The sequence below is a fragment of the Dreissena polymorpha genome, chromosome 13, assembly GCF_020536995.1.
Source record: "Dreissena polymorpha isolate Duluth1 chromosome 13, UMN_Dpol_1.0, whole genome shotgun sequence".
Lineage (NCBI taxonomy): Eukaryota > Metazoa > Mollusca > Bivalvia > Myida > Dreissenidae > Dreissena > Dreissena polymorpha.
Window position 1 is genome coordinate 61,408,545 of NC_068367.1, and position 17,776 is coordinate 61,426,320.

Sequence of the window (17,776 nt, forward strand, 5' to 3'; positions counted from 1 at the left end):
AGATTAAACCCTTCAAGATATTGTGAGGAATGAAATTTGTTGTTATAAGCCCCTTTGAACTTGACCTTTGACCTATTGCCCTCAAAATCAAAGGATATCGCTCTTTCCTCCCAACTTACCAGTATTCAAATTAAGACGATCATAGTTCAAAACATTCTATAGATATAAAAAAGAAACTAATTTCTTGATACATGCCCATGTGACCTTTATCTTTTGACCTGGTTACCTTAACATTGGAACGCATCTTATTTTAATCCCATGAATCTCTACACCAATTTTCACGATAAAAAGTAAGTGTTTAGAATAACAGTGCCAAGGAATTCCTGTTTCAAGACTAGTGACCTTCACATTTGACCTGGTGACCTAAAAATCTATACCCATAATTTCCTCTCTCACAAGAAACCATTGTATCAATTTGCTTTCCAACATATTCGTCTGCAATTAATTTTCGATGACAAACCACTTTGACCTTGACCTTTACCAGTTGACCTTAAAATTGACAGGCATTGTCCTTTTCTCAAAGCTACCATAATAATAGTTTGCATGGTTGAATGTCAAAGAGTTATCTAGATCTATGGACTGACCGATCTACCTAACCATCGACACATGCCAAGCAAAATATATCGCTGCATCTTGTGAGGGAATTTTCATAACCATAGAAAATAAAATTATGTGATACACATTGCAGTTCTATAAACTAACAGGCAATAATTCTTTAAAAAGCTTAAAAGAGTAATTATATATTGAAATCATAGCATTAGTTAAACATTTTGCCAAGGTCCTTTAGCAATTTAAATATGTGTTAAGGAAGTTAAGCAAAATGATTTCCAACGTCAGTTGTTGTTTTTTGTCATCAATATATATCAACATGTCTTAAATAACATTCTGAATTTAGATTAAATATGTTTTCCATTCCAAAAGAAAAAGAATTAAGCTACAATTATTTTATTTTACCATAGTCAAACACAAATTAATACTGAACAGAATTGTAAGGAAAAGTATATTGCTATAAACAGATATGAATCTATACTACACAACATTAATAAACTGAAACACAAGAGAAAGACACACATTTTAAAGCCAGATAGGGTACACATTTGATTGGTTGTCTCGCCATTTTTTAAGAGCTCAATAAAGGGAGACAATCTGTTGTCCACATTTTGTTTCTGCTGTCTTATTTAATATTTAAAATAAGATTTTATATTTGCTATATTATTCAGTTAAGGAATTTCTGTATTTTAAAAGAATATATCCCAAAAAAGATCAGATATTTGCTTTATAATTCATAAAATTTGAGGAATATTTGCATCTGATACTGAAAAAAAGGAAATCCAGACACGCTTTAATACAATCTGCTGTGTACAGTGTAAAGGGAAGCACCCCTGTCCAAATTTTAAAACTTATGACAGCTGAGCAACAAAGGGGAACAACTGTTATTGTCCAGTGTTTTTAAAGAGCTCAACAGGGGAGACAACTTACTGCTGTGCCTTACTTGGCAGGGGTGGGGGTGTAGGCTTGAAAGTGTCGATGCATGTCCTCAACCGTGTGTTCCTGTGGAAAGATAGAGAGAGAGGTTGTGTTTTCCTTCTGTGTCGTAGTCCTAAATAGAAACAATTGGTTTAATTAACAGATATGAGGAGAGTGGTGCATTGCACGTGATCAACAAATGGAAAGATAAAGCTAAATGGATTTTTTTCAATGTTGGAATTTTTTTATTCATCAAGAATTTGATGATAGTTGAAAGTCTTGATTGTTTGTTGAAAGAATTGAAAATAACACAGTTTGTCTAATAGAATTGAAACTTAGTAAAGTTTAGTAAACTCCTGTGTTATGTACAATCTTGTCAAACAAAATTAATTAAAAGGATTATTGCGTATGAATTTCAGATCATATGGAAAACTGTTGAACAGAGAACACTGCATTTTAGATAGAAATTGTGACTTTGGAATCGCTAGCATAGGTACAGAATAAGACAGTGTGATTGTTTTTGCAACTATATGGGGGTAAATTGGTAGGGAAGATGGTAGTGGCTTCAACAACAAAATGCACCCTTTCTGTCTCAAAAGATAACAATGAAAAATAAAGTTACGCACAATATTTAACAGATACAACAGAAAGATGAATCCTTTGAAAAGTTTTTTTTGCAAGTGTTGCACAATATGTATTCATGTGATTCTATTTTACTTAATGCAGTCTTGAACAATCATTGTAAAGGATTTCAATTGTTTACTACAAGATCTGTGCTGGTGACAGGTTATATCTACACAACAACCAAAGGGTGGACACAACAGGACTAGTACTTACATATATGCACGATTTTCATTTGTTCATATTGAGGGTAACTTTATTTTGTTAGCCATTTTATAAACTATTCATTTATAATTAATGTGGGAATTAAATTCATTCGTTTTGTTAGAAAACATCATGCATATATATGGCTAGAGTGGAACAAGAGGGCCTGAAAGGCCCAAAGTCGCTCACCTGAGATAACAAGATATTATTGGGACAAATCTTCTGACCAAGTTTCACGAAGATTGGAAAATAAATGTGGCCTCTAGAGTGTTAACAAGGTTTTACTATAGCCATATAAAGAAAAATGCCCCGCCCCCTGGCAGCCACGGACAACGGATGACGGACAAAAGGTGATCACAAAAGCTCACCATGAGCACATTGTGCTCAGGTGAGCTAAAAATCAAAACAAAAATTTACAAAACATGTGAATTCTGTTGCAAACATTTTTGAAATACATTTAGCGAACTTCCCCAAGTTCACTTTGTATCAAAAGATATAATTTACACATAGATTGTTATATGCCTTACCAAATATACAGCTTCCCACATTTACTGCATGTATGTTTTGTAAATTTTTATTTTCCTAATACTGAAAAAGCCAAAGTTCATGATGTCATGGCAACGATGTTTCTATAGCAACAACACAGTGCAAGGTTGCCAACACATTCCCAACACTTCCCACGTTTACTGCATGTTTGTTTTGTAAATTTTTATTTTTATTATACTGGAAAAGCCTAAGTTCATGATGTCATGGCAACGATGTTTCCATAGAAACAACACAGTGCAAGGTTGCCAATGCATTTCAGTATCCATAGCAACAACATTGAATTGTTGCTTAGACATTACATTTTCCATAGCAGCAACACTGTGCATGGTTGCCAATGAGTTGCTGCTTAGACATTTTCCATAGCAACAACACTGTGCATGGTTTCCAAGGCATTGCGGTACACATAGCAACAACACTGCATGGTTGCCATGGCATTAAGGTAACCATAGAAATGACTCACCTCAAGTGGAACTGTTTGTAAAATGGTCCCCTGGTAAGGAACTTGGTAACCAGCATTTGCCAGAGCAGCGTACTGTAACGGAACAGAATACACATTTTTATATTTTAAAAAAGCAACCTATCAAGAAATTACAATTATACTGGTCAACAAATTTCTTCTTGTTGATTTAGGTCATATACAAATCTTTTTCTGCCATTTAAACCAGAAATGTTAGCCATTGAGTTCACCATCAAAATTTGCCTGGCCATTATTCAGGATCATAATAGCAGTCCATCTCAATGTTTTCATCCAAGAAACAAGACATTGAAATAGAAGAGTGACACTTTTGTGTCACAACATTTACACAACTCTATGTTTTTCGATCATTTTAATGATTATTTATTTAATATTAATGTTAAGCAAACAGGTTTAGAAAACTACCAACCACCCACACAACATACACCCTTTAAATATTTGCATCCATTGAAACCATTGCATAACACATTAAAACATTCATATTTTCATCAATAAGCAGAAGTCATTTATATAGCTGATTTTGCAAACCGTTGTCATTCCAAAAATTTAAGAAATTGAGAATATTACACAAAATACATTTCTATAGCACCAATATCTGAGACGTTTTATAAGAACAATATATGGTTACAAAAAAAGAACCATAACAGAGAATTTATAGTCACAAATATCACTAAACTGTAGTATTTTTATGACACATGCACAATATGTTACGACAAAAGCATGCACTTCAAAGCTATATATAAGTAACCGCTATGATATATTACACAGAGAGAGGTAGCAAACAAATGAAAGTTAACAAATTACAACCATTGAAGTAATTAGCTCTACATATACAAGCAGCGTTTGAAAACCTTAAAAGTCAACTTTTAGTTTTCTAAATAATTGTTTGTTTTTCGATCGGACAATACAATAAGGTTTTAAGTGATGCGTTTCTTTTTTAAACCTTCATTTCAAAGGGAGTGCAATTTGTTCAAAGTGCCCTCTTATATCCGTCAAAATAAGTTATGAAAGGGTTATATTACTATTATTAACTTTCTGTCCTAAAGTCAACAAAATATTCGCAAACATTTGATAGGTATTTATTAACAAAAGATTATGAAGAAAAAAAACACATTGTTAGTTAGCATTAAGTCACATACTTTATTGACTTTTTAGAAAGCCAATTGCATTATTAACTCGTTAAATATGATTGTTATCATGTTATAAACCTATATCAAACAATCGTTACAACAAACCCCTCAATTAACTTCTAAGTACCATTATAAATAGGTAATTAACTAATTTTAATTATCATTTCTAAATCCAAGCTTTTCAACTTAAAAATGTAAACTAACAAGATATTATAATACAGTGAATCAGAAAAATTCCAAGAGCAGAGCTTGAAAATTTAGATTCTGCTATTTACAGATACAATACAATTGTTCAAACACTTAATCCCTCGTTTTGTGCATAGTTGTAAGCATATTATTCCAGCTAACGTGTGTTAACAGCAAAATCACACAATTTAAAAACCATGTTATGCTCATTTAACTGAAATATAGCATCAATCTTAAAAGAACCTTTACACGTGTTCCTTTGCATACATCCTACAAAATGTCACATTATTGCTTTTGTTAATCCAAACACATTAATATTTTAATTGAATAGTACTCAGTAAATGAGGAAAAGTTTGAAATTCAGCTTTTCTCATAATTCAAATCAATGATGCAAAGTAATATAATGGGATCAGTTAAATGAGCATGAACACTTTTCTAGAACACTTGCAGTCTCCCTATGTTAAATCAAACAGCAAATCACTCTGCACTTTGTGTACTGATACTCAAGTCTTGTTAAGGGTCGACCAATCCATGGTTGACCTTTATCCCCTGCTGACCAATCCAATGCTGACCGGCTGACCTTTAAGTCCTGTTGACCAATCCAATGCTGACCTTTACCTCCTGCTGACCAATCCAGTCCTGACCTTCAAGTCCCATTGACCAATCCAAGGTTGACCTTTAAGTCTTGTTGACCAATCCAATGCTGACCTTTAACTCCTGCTGACCAATCCAGTCCTGACCTTCAAGTCACATAGACCAATCCAAGGTTGACCTTTAAGTTTTGTTGACCAATCCAATGCTGACCTTTAAGTCCTGTTGGCAAATCCAAGGCTAACCTTTAGGTCCTGCTGACTAATCCAGGTTTACCTTTAAGTCTTGCTGACTAATTCAAGTTGACCTAGCTGAACGTTTCAATGCTGCCTGGCTGGCTTTAAAGTTCTGCTAAGCAATCCAAGATTGACAATTCAAGTCTGGCTGATAAATCCACGGATGACTACTTCTACTCCAAGTATAAGTTCTTCAGCAAAAGGCATCTTCCAGTAAGCTAATTTAGATAACTCTTTTCCGTTTCACATTCACAGCATATTAATATTTTTGACAACACTTTTTCAGATCTTTTTTTTACATCTAAGATATTTTGTACAAGGAGCCCTTAACTCTTGTTAGTTGAATGAATGCTGGGTAGCATAATATTGTATTCTTCCAATTAGGCTCTTTCTAATTACTTGGGGAGCCCTGTGTAGGTCATTGACAGCCAATCTTTGCATCAGCTTTTTAACCCTTTACCACTTAGATACGTATTTTGATGCATTTGTAGTCCCATAGAAAGTTGAATTTAATTCAAGACCTTTGTGACTATATTCAAGTTTAAAAGGCTTCATTACCAATCCTTAGATACTGATGAGCAGCAAACAACATACAACCTGAACAGACTGGGTGTTTCTCGCAGGCTGTTCTGGTTTTATGCTGTTTGCACATAGCCATTTTCACTTTGCTAATGAGTGGGAAAGGGTTAAAAGCAGTCTTTAATTGCATAATGGTTATATGATAAGAAACAAAATGTTTACAGATTGTTTTAATAAAGATAATAATTAAGTAATGACATTTTTTACTACTGCAAAAATCCAATAAACCTAAACAAACATGTACAATAAGTTAATGTACAATTATTGTCATCAAATACAAACCAACTCACAGTTTTCTTACTAATTCAATATGAGCAAAAAGGATGTACAAATTTACTTATCATTTTGAATTAAAACAAGATGTGTTTGTGAAACACTATGTCCCCATATATCTGACCTTTGACCTTGAAGGATGACCTTGACCTTTCACCACTCAAAATGTGCAGCTCCATTTGATACACATGCATGCCAAATATCAATTTGCTATTTTTAATATTGCAAAAGTGTACATAAAATGAGCGATTTTGACCCATATATTTGACCTTTGACCTGAAAGGATGACCTTCACCTGTCACCACTCAAAATGTGCAGCTCTATGAGATACACATGCATGCCATATATGAAGTTGCTATCTTCAATATTGCAAAAGTTATGGCAAACTGTTTAAGTTGGAGCAAACAAACACACAAACAAAGCAACAAACCAACAGACAGGGTAAAAACAATATGTCCCCCACTATAGTGGGTGGGGGACATACAAATCAGTTTACATCTATATAAAGCAAAAGTTCCTCACACATACCCAAATCAACAATGGAAAAAAATCCAAATAACTTTCAACATTTAAAGACATATTAATTAGTTTCCTAGTGACCTTGCATTTAAACAAGCAAACTGATTGAATTGATAATTCCCTGGCAAGTTAATTTTGTTGAAGGATGGGTGCAGAAATAAAAGAAAATAGCTCTCATTTGATTAAGTGCATGGTTATGGTTCTTGTGCATGGCACTTCTCCTCATAGATATCCATAAAACCATGCAATTTTCATGTTGAAATTTGGTGTACTATGAAAAGTTGAAAAGTTACATAAAACAAAAAAGGGCAATAACACTTATTTTAAGAAAATATAGGGTAATGGTTCTTGAGCATGGCAATTCTCATCCATACACCCATGAAATTTCATGCTGAAATATAGTTCAATTCTGAGATATAGACCAGAAAAGTTTGTGACCAAAGGGCAATAACTCTTTTTTAAGAAAGTGTAGGGTAATGGTTCTTGAGCCTGGCAATTCTAATCAGTACACCCATATTTCATGTTGACCGACGGACTGACAGACGGAAGGACAACACATAACCATATCTCTCTGCCTTTGGCGGGGGATAACACGTACAGTATTCCAGCTGTGTTCTGGTACAAAATATATCATTACACATACACAATGCATAAAAATAACCTATAAATAAATGTGTAGCTTACAAATTGATGAACGGACAAGGCTTGTATCAATAACTTACATAATACATTTTATTTACTTACACTTGAGCAAATTTCAGGAGATTTTTTATAAGAGGATATATGCATTCAACATTCGAACTGTAAATGAATTCTGAACAATAACAAGAAATAAGTTGATAAACTGGCCTTTATACCCCTTGACCTTTTTGGCCTTTATACCCCTTGACCTTTTTTTAACACACTAAGGAATCATGCGGAAAATTCATGATTTCTATAAATAGATATATATAAATAGGACTATAAAACTTTGTTTGTTCCTTTTTGTTTGAACAATGCTGAGAATCCAATGTTTTAATGTAAATGATGAAAAATTACTGTAAAACTTAAAAATAAAAATGTATTAATCAAATGATAACTTTTTACAATAAAATTTTTCAAATTAAAAAAGGTAAATAAATGAGCAATATCACGCATAGATTAAAACAAAACATGACTATATGAAGTCTGCTTAAAAATAAATTTGTTAAAATAATTAATAACAACACCAACAAACTAACAGGTTGCCATATACTGTACAATGCATACAAGTTTTAAATCTGAACAGTGCTAGCTTTGGCAGTCGATACATATGCAAAGGTGGTGGTAAATATTATGTGGCTACACTGCACCATGTTTTGATGGAATATGCGGATTTCCATTATTTTACCAATTTTACAAAAATAGCCAACATCTTTTTAATTAAACATGACAAATACTTTTTTGTATTCTGAGGCCCAAATACTGGTAGATATAAATACTTATGAACAAAATAGTTTCACCTGATCTTAATCTTTGCAATATAATAGTTTTCCAATCCACGGTCAACAATTAAAGAAACAATTCCATAACAGGGAATATCCGGAACATTCTTGAAATGTTTAGTCCTTATTTTATGCGTTTTTAAGATAATTTTCTTAATAATTTGATCAAGTACTGGAAATACATTTCAAATTGAAGGTACGATATTGGAACTTAAGTCTGAAGGGTTGCTTTGGATAGGAGAGGTGAAACATACATTTTTTTAAAAAACAAACCATGAAGAAATATTATAATTTTTTTACAATTAATTATAAGTGCCTAAAGGTATGTTTGTTCAAAAAAATTAACTATTGTCAGATATTTGCATATTCCATTCAGTGCTGCTTTTTTTATGAATACAATGCATTTTATATAATATATGTAGTAACAACGGTCAAGCTTACATTAACAAAGGCAAATAAAAATAATACAAAATATCTGGGTTTTGTAAGCACAATTAGTTGACGGAATGTGTGTCCATACAAAATCAAATCATTGAAATCTTTTTTTAAATTATATTTTTGTCTGTTATTTTTAAAATAAAGCATTAACTCTGTAATTCGTGAAAAGTTTGCATTGTATGATTTTTTTAAAAGTTTAAAGTGAAAATTAAGAAAGCTTGAACACCTAAAGACATTATTGTGGTCGATTAATGCAATGGCCAACTTTTTATAAGCGTAATAAACTGAAGTATGGTTAACCCTTTCAGTGCTGGAACCGAATTTTGAAGGCCTGTGCAAACAGTTTGGATCCAGATGAGATGCCACAGAACGTGGGCGTCTCATCAGGATCCAAACTGTTTGCTATTCTGATAGTACTCTTTGAAAAAAATTGAAGAAAATGCTAATTTTAGAAATTCAGCAGACAACATTTTAGCAGACGACAAATTTCCCAGAATGCAAAGGGTTAAGCCTCGAGTGCGGACATTTTTGACTTGGGTGTTATATATACATGAGGTTTGATCTGAAGTAAATAATATGTTCATACTGTAAATGCAGGCTACAATTTTGACTAGAGTTTGTGATTCTTGTAAGGGGTATGTCGAATAAACTCTGGTTACATGTAATAACTCAAACCATGACTATATAGTACACGGAAAAAAACAGATACATTGGTCAGCTCTCTATGTAAACACTGTGCTATATATTTACATTATGAAGATAAAATACTTTGGAAGAAAAAATACCTGAGAACTTAGAAACCGTTTTTAGCCTAAAACTGATACTGAAAACAAAACGAAAACCATTAGCAATTTTGCGTCTGCTTACCAGTTTACCACATTAAGCCAACAGACAAAAAAGCTATTTTGCAAAATTATTCTAATTTGGACATTTCCAACACAGTCATTTCTTTTCAAATTATAATCTAACTGAAACACTGTTGGTAAAAGCCCTTCTGCTATAAAAGATTCCAATAATTTTTTAATAGATTTGGAAAATCCACCTTTGCTTATTTAACTCATACAATATTGTGGTATTTAAAAAACAGACTGCACACATTTCATATGCAATGTCAAGAGTCTGGGACAAAATGGATATAAAACAGTTTTTAGACATCAGTCTGTTTACTGGAGAGGATAATCAACATTTTTGTCCTTGAAGTGGGACCATTAGAAAATATATTAAGTCTTATAGAGAATTCCTTTCAGAGCCAGTGCCATTTCCAGTGCAAATTTCAATGTTGTCTGCTCTAAATTTCTCGGTCGACATTAAAAGCTAAGAGTTCTTACTAACAAACCACTGCAAACTCTACATTAAACATTTCAAGAATCCTGATTTGTTTCACGATATCAAGTACCAGAAACTGCCAGGCTGTTTCATTTTATATATATATCTATATATATATATATATATATATTTTTTATTTTTTTTTTTGGGGGGGGGGCGGGGTACATAACAAATGAATTCACACTTTGTACAAAAGGACTGTGCTGTCCTTTATTTTGGCACTTTAGGGAATAATCAGCCACCATCATATTCAAGAATGATCTATTCTTGAACAAGATGGCCAACTGGCAAACAGATAATCAATACAGCAAGATATAAACTACACAGAAAAAAAAACTTGGCCCTTATCATCAACAAAACATTTAACCCTGATTCCTAAACAAGTCAAAAACAAAACCAACAAATTGAAGAAATTGATAAATAACACAATAACAAAAACAATCAAATAACCAAAAGAAACATAGTTTGAGCACTTTGCATCCCATTCATGAAAACAAACTCCTTTTTCAGCTCAATTTAAACATCACATCTTTGTCCCATTTTTTTTTAGATTCAAATTTAAACCTTGATTGTCTTATTTATGATTTTTAGTTCTGTGTTCTTTGATGAATAGTTTTTTTTGAGTTTGCATGCAAACAAACTGTTTAGAATGTTGTTTTTTTTAGAGATTCATTTCATTCTTTTCAACCATCCTCATGAAACAATCAAAAGACAGATGTTGAAGACGATTGGTCAGTTCAAATGAGGTGTGTCCACCTCGACTATCGATTGGTTGGAAATATGCAGCTGTCCCATTTGATTGGCTAATTGAGCAAAGGAGGCAGGATCAAAGCCGTTCTGTGAGTTACCCGTATGCATCGAGTGGGAAGCTATCATCTGCTTAAAATTTAACATTTAACTGCTTTCAAAATATTATTATTTTGTAAAGCATTTTGACCACAAAATAATTATAAAAATAAACAAAAATAGTGCACTGAAAAGTATTTGATAATTACTACAGACTTGTGTCTTATATACATTTTAAGAAATATTTTTTTCCTAATTAACCCTTCAAAAAAGAAGGTTTTGGGCCATCAAAAACATATATAAAAAAAATGTAAAAAAGATATTAAATCAAAACGATGCAAAACAAAAAAAATGGAAATATTTGTGTTTCCAAAATATGTGCCCCAAAATTAAATTTCATTTTGCCAGAAAAACAACAACATTATATGAAGCCCCCAAAAAATGATACTTAACTTATTTAAATTCACCGCCCCGTAAATAACAAAACAATTTTAAGATTACTCATTAAAGTTAAAAGCTCCCGCACTCACGTAATGATTACTCACATGTGCCATCTGTGGTTGCATAATGTACTGCGGTGTGACGAAAGCCCCAGGGTTGGACTGGACCTGGTAGGTCGTGGGCGAGGTGGCCATGCTGTAACGAGGCAGCAGCCCAGGGGTCATGAGCGCCGCAGCTGGGGTCCCGATGCTGTAGGGCAGGTACAGCCTAAAAATGAATGGAGGAGGTAATTAGAACAACCTGCTGCAACAATTTTTACAGGCGTTAGTAAGGTACTGGATGGGAGGGGGGTTTATAACAGCCTGTAAAATGAATGGGGGGGAGGGGGTCAATTAGAATAGCCTGCTGCGACAACATTACAGGGGGGGCTCGTAAGTTACAGCCGGGGTGAGCAGGGGGGGTGCTGTTACAACACGGGCAGTATAAAGAATAAACCACTTGAGTTTTGTTTGATTGGACATTGCAGTATGTTTAGCAGTTAATTAATAATTGCAGTAAAATTCAGCTCAATATTCTGTTAATCTACTGACTTTTTGTACACAAGTTGTCTTAGCCAATCAATCTAAGAGGCAATCATGATTTTTTTCCTTAAGATATTGCTAAAAGATAATTGAAACAGAAACAAGCTTTCACAACAACAGCACAGTCGAACTGTCTATATTCGGTCTGAATTAGTTAATGCATCCGCTATAAAATCTGGTCAATTAAATTTACAATATGTTCATTATATGTATATCTTACCCATTTTGAGTTAAGGCAGCTTGGTCGTATGCAATTGTTGGGATTGTCTGAAAAGAAGGTACATGGAAATTAAGCATTTTACCAACAGAAGTTGAAAAGGGCCAATTTAAAATCGAGAAAATGCACATGGAAAATGAAAACACATATCTCCCTATTAATACTTAACAAGAGTGCCAAACTGTCACAAGATACGCCCGTTCGAAGGTTTTGGACACCATGCTCAATGCTTGAAAGTGTCCTCAAGACCTAGTTATTGACCCGGCATGACCCATATTTGAACTTGACCTAGATATCACTTAGATGTAACATCTGACTAAATTTGGTGAAGATCAGATGAAAACTACTTCAATTAAAGAGCGGACAACATGCTTAATGCTTGAAATGCACTATGTGACCTCGTTTTTGACCCGGCATGACCCATGTTCGAACTTGACCTACATATCATCTAGACACAACTTCTGACCAAATTAGGTGAAGATCAGATGAAAACTACTTCAATTAGAGAGCGGACACCATGCTAAATGCTTGAAATGCACTAAGTAACCTCGTGACCTAGTTTTTGACCCGGCATGACCCATGTTCGAACTTGACCTACATATCATCTAGACACAACTTCTGACCAAATTAGGTGAAGATCAGATGAAAACTACTTCAATTAGAGAGCGGACACCATGCTAAATGCTTGAAATGCACTAAGTAACCTCGTGACCTAGTTTTTGACCCGGCATGACCCATATTTGAACTTGACCTACATATCATCTAGACACAACTTCTGACCAAATTTGGTGAAGATCGGATGAATACAATTTGAATTAGAGTCCGGACAAAGTGGCGCCGTTGAAAATGCACTAATTGACCCTATGACCTAGTTTTTGACCCGGCATGACCCATATTCGGTCTTGGCCTTTATATCAACTAGATGCAACTGCTGACCAAGTTTGGTGAAGATCGGATGAATACAATTTGAAATAGAGTCCGGACAAAGTGGCCCCTTTGAAAATGCACTTATTGACCCTATGACCTAGTTTTTGACCCGGCATGACCCATATTCGAACTTGGCCTAGATATCAACTAGATGCAACTGCTGACCAAGTTTGGTGAAGATCGGATGAATACAATTTGAAATAGAGTCCGGACAAAGTGGCCCCTTTGAAAATGCACTTATTGACCCTATGACCTAGTTTTTGACCCGGCATGACCCATATTCGAACTTGGCCTAGATATCAACTAGATGCAACTGCTGACCAAGTTTGGTGAAGATCGGATGAATACAATTTGAATTAGAGTCCGGACAAAGTGATGCCTTCCGCCCGCCGCCCGCCGCCCGCCCGCCGCCCGCCAAGGGGTTTCACATAATACGTCCCGTATTTTATACGGGCGTATAAAAATACATTCTTTAAGATGATGCGTTTAATTTAAGTTGAAAGTTATTTAATTTAACGTAAGTGGGAACCAAATATGTTCAACATTTTTAATACATAATTATGATCCCATTAGCTATATATTTAATTCTTTATTACAGTATTTAATGAAAAAGTACGGACAATGCTTTAAATAGCTTTTATAGCAACTGCTCATATATTTAATTTTATGGTTTGCAGAATAAATGAATAATTTAACATTTTACAGGGCATAAAACAAATGTCTTGATCTTCCTTAAGTTAACATTTGTTTTAAAATATTAGGACTAAGTTCTATTACTAAGTACTATAGATAGGTGATTCAGCTTTGTAATCACAAAATCAACAAATTTTTAAAGAGCAACTTACTAATTAAAGTTTACATTTTAACATTTACACTCAACTATGAACAAATTTGTTGATCAGTCCATTAATGTAAATTAAATGCTTTTATGATTGGGCATTTATTCAAATGGTTTGCAACAAGATGTGAAATACATAATAGATAACTGCCAAATATGGGTTTTTATAAAAATATAAATGTTCTTCATGCTTGTGCAAATTTAAAGGGATCTTTTCACGATTAGGTAAATTGACATAATTGAAAAAAATTGTTTCAGATTCGCAAATTTTCGTTTAAGTTATGATATTTGTGAGGAAACAGTATTACTGATCATTTACCATGGTCTAATATAGCCAATATATGCATCTTTAGACGATTTAAAAACCTAAAAATTATAAAGCGTTGCAACGCGAAACGATTGAATAATTTGGAGAGTTCTGTTGTTGTCGTTAAATTTTGTGAAACTACGAAGATTTCTCATATAATGTATAAAATACTTCAACCAATTATGCTTGGCAGAATAGCCGAGCGGGCTAATGCGTTTTTACTCCAGGTTACTCCAGGGGTCACTGGTTCGAGTCCAGCTGCGGCTACTTTTTTTTTTCCTTTTTAAAATTTTATTCTTGATTTTTTAATGGAGCTTTTAAGATCCAATGTTTACATTTATTAATATAAAGCACTTAATGACTTATTTTAAAACATGCCAAAAACTGTGAAAAGGCCCCTTTAAAGCTCTGTAAAAATAGAAGAGCCCGAAACACACTATTAAAAGCAATTCAAATCTATGTATTAGGCCATCAGGTCATGTCATATTTTCACTAACCCCTTTAAGACAAAAGGAAGGTGACAACAATTATATTATTATATATACACATGTCAAAATAAGAAGGAAATAGGCAGTTGTTTATACACCAATATAAGTACAAAACCCAAGGTTGAAATCCACTCTTTTTTTTAAATACTTTCAACAAAAAGCTTCAATGTATAATAGCCAAAACAGTAATATTAAATGCAGACTTTGCCGTTGAAAACAAAATACTTATTTTCTCAAAAATGTCTTTGAACTTGTTGTAAATTCTAATGTTTTCAACATTTGTTGAACAAAATTCTTAAGAAGGATTTCGTGGCAAATTAACTGGAAAGATATTTTAAAGTATACAAATATGTGCAAACATTTAAACTACTCCATGAAATGGTTACAATTTGCATATGCACACACTATTTCAAATTAACACTAGGATTTGAATTAAGTGGGAATGTACGTGTGCTATTTAACACAAAGATATCTATTAACAGCCATGAAGTCATTTCAAAATTTGAATGTATTTTTATATATAATTGTTTATACCAACTAAAACATGGAGTAGTTTACAGTGTGATTTATACAAAATGAAAGGACTGATTAATACAAGACAACATGCTAAATGTCACATTCATGGTTGATGGAAGAAACACAACTCTGCATGCAAAAATTAAATAAGTATTACAAGAGTATTTTCCCTTGATTCTGCCCCATTTTATCAGTGTATTTTTATCAATTGTTATATTCAATGAAACAGGCTTCAATCCAATCTTTTAAAATACAACTTATTATTTTTTATACTTCTAACCATAGATTCAGTAAAAAATACAAAGCTTATGATGTCCAGAAATAACCCTTAGAGAAAATGTGATCAGTGAACAAATAAGGTAAATGTTATGTAGACCATTTAACCAAAGTGGATAATTATAGTGTGGATTATAACAAAGGGTACACATCTAATTATGATACATTGCATATATGATAATAATATATTTTTATGTAAAATTAAGGACCAGTCGGAACTTACTACATCCGTCCGATCGGCCCATAATTTTGTGGGTTGAATATACGGCACCTTTTTCTTGTTTCCACCATCCGCAAATTTCGCTAACAGAGGCTCAGCGCATCCTGTATGTTGAAAATATGTTAAATACATATTCAATATTAAAGCATGATTATAACATAACTAAATTAATTATAAAGGAAAGGTATCAACAAACTCGCGGAGTGATTTTATGGCGCATTAACAAATATTGTGTCGACCACGCGATCATACCAAAATCATCAATCCTTATTAAAAGAAAATCTTTTAGCCAAAAAAAACACATATTCAATAACATTGATCTACTATTCTTGACCAAAAATGTACGTCATTTATAAATCATAGTTATATATACATATCTGTAATGAAAGAGAAAACTTATCAAAACTACTTAAGGGTTTACAACATATGAGTGTTAATAAATTTCATTGACGTTTACACTCCCCTAAAATACACACATCTAGCTTTTAATAAATACTTCACATCTTTTCGAATAGTCGCTTTCAGGACTGTTCTTTTGGCACACGGCCCCTAACGGGTTAACCTAACTGCCAAAAGCCTTTTAAAAGTCTTATATAATGTTTGGCAACTTTAAACAATTTCTGTTTGCTCACATAGAGCATTAAATAGATACAAAAGGGCCATGTTTGAATAAGGCAACTCCACAACGTTCTTGTGTATATTGAGCAGATAGACAAACATTTGTATATTGACAGGTCTGTGATTTCATTTGTGTATTTTGCGGCCTCAAAGTTAATAATAAACAAACCTTTGCAAATAGGTAAATAGGTTAATGATCAATTTATGTTCAAGAAATAATGCTGCTTATTAACACTAATTCACTTGTTTTTTTCAGTTTACCAATAACATGGAATTTGTAACAGATGTAAACATAAGTAAACATATTTTGAAGAGGAAATATTCATATTTCATGTCTAAAAAAGATCCCAAAGAAAATAGTTTTAAATTATGAAAGTGTGTCAAATGTAAACAGTTGTACTCAACAAAGATTCATATTGTAGATTTCTATTGCCTCTTTGTATGCAGAAAACGTGCAAATATTGTTTCATGAAAAAATATCTACACAAACAAATATAACTTAGTATAAGTGAAATTATGTAATAATTTGAGATAGTGAAATCTGGTTACTCAAATGCATATTACAATAATTATTGTTTTTATCCAGGAAACAAATATTTTTTATGGCTGTGATTTTGACTTGTTGATGTTCAGGTAAAGAGATGATTAGAAAAAAAGTAGTGAAGTGTTAATATCCATTTTACAGATTTCTTGATGCTTAGGATTGACTTATTTAGGTTTTATCACCAACAGCTCAATATTAGTACATCAAACAATAACATTTTTTCCCCAAGTCATTGTGAATTGATGCTAAAATTCTAAACTTCACTGTAATAGGCCATACACCTAAAATGATGCAAAGAAGCCGTGTGAGCTAAAGGGAGAGAAAATCAGCCCCTTAGCCGTGGCGTAGTTGATATGGTGTTGGCCTAGAGACCAAGAGGTAACAGGTTTGATCCCCACTGTTAAAGGGTTCTTAAGATCTCCCCCAAAGACACCAAGTACTGGTTCTACCCAGGAAACAGACTAAAGAACGTTTCAATAAGTCTAAGTCTTTGGATGCTATCTTACTAAACCTAACAGCTTTAAACTAATGGCCCCCTTATTTTTTTTGTGGTACGCACCTGGCAGAATCTTTCCATTGAAGGCGTTGATCACCTGATCGCACTTCTCCTTCGACTCCATGCGGGCAAAGCCTACGCCGCGGCTCACCCCATCGGGCTTGCGCAGGATGCGCGTGGAGATCACCGTCCCGTAGTCCTTAAGCATGTTCTCGAGGTTCTGCTCGGAGAAGTACAGCGGCAGGTTGGCGATGTAGAGGTTTGTTGGGTCCTGCTCTTGTTGCTGCAAGAGAGGAAGAAATGTTGTTAACACTTTGCATGCTGGGAAATTTGTTGTCTGCAAAAAATGTTGTCTGCTGAATTTTTTAAATAAGCATTTTCTTCGATTTTTTTCAAAGAATACTATCAGAATAGCAAACAGTTTGGATCCTGATGAGATGCCACATTCTGTGGCGTCTCATCTGTTT

The 17,776-nt window shown here is 33.5% G+C and overlaps 1 protein-coding gene and 1 long non-coding RNA gene across 29 annotated transcripts in view; both read right to left on the minus strand.

The window, feature by feature from the left end:
- The window catches only part of LOC127855678 (RNA-binding motif, single-stranded-interacting protein 2-like), a 202,759-nt gene that overhangs the window by 5,481 nt on the left and 179,502 nt on the right, over positions 1 to 17,776 (minus strand). For 16 of the 28 annotated variants that reach the window (XM_052391441.1, XM_052391439.1, XM_052391455.1 and 13 more), the window contains 6 exons: positions 17,373 to 17,592; positions 15,655 to 15,755; positions 12,083 to 12,129; positions 11,371 to 11,548; positions 3,299 to 3,370; positions 1,493 to 1,551 (listed from right to left, as the gene is read on the minus strand). In XM_052391441.1, the coding sequence (XP_052247401.1) occupies positions 1,493 to 1,551; positions 3,299 to 3,370; positions 11,371 to 11,548; positions 12,083 to 12,129; positions 15,655 to 15,755; positions 17,373 to 17,592 (677 nt within the window). Of the gene's footprint in view, positions 1 to 1,492; positions 1,601 to 3,298; positions 3,371 to 9,513; positions 9,552 to 11,370; positions 11,549 to 12,082; positions 12,130 to 15,654; positions 15,756 to 17,372; positions 17,593 to 17,776 lie in introns of those variants that run through there. The other 12 variants (XR_008037631.1, XR_008037635.1, XR_008037634.1 and 9 more) reach the window with 12 other exon arrangements.
- On the minus strand, positions 12,239 to 13,465 carry LOC127855684 (uncharacterized). Its single transcript, XR_008037637.1, has 2 exons — positions 13,104 to 13,465; positions 12,239 to 12,947 (listed from the first exon to the last, which is right to left on the minus strand). It is a non-coding gene; the product is annotated as an uncharacterized LOC127855684 (long non-coding RNA).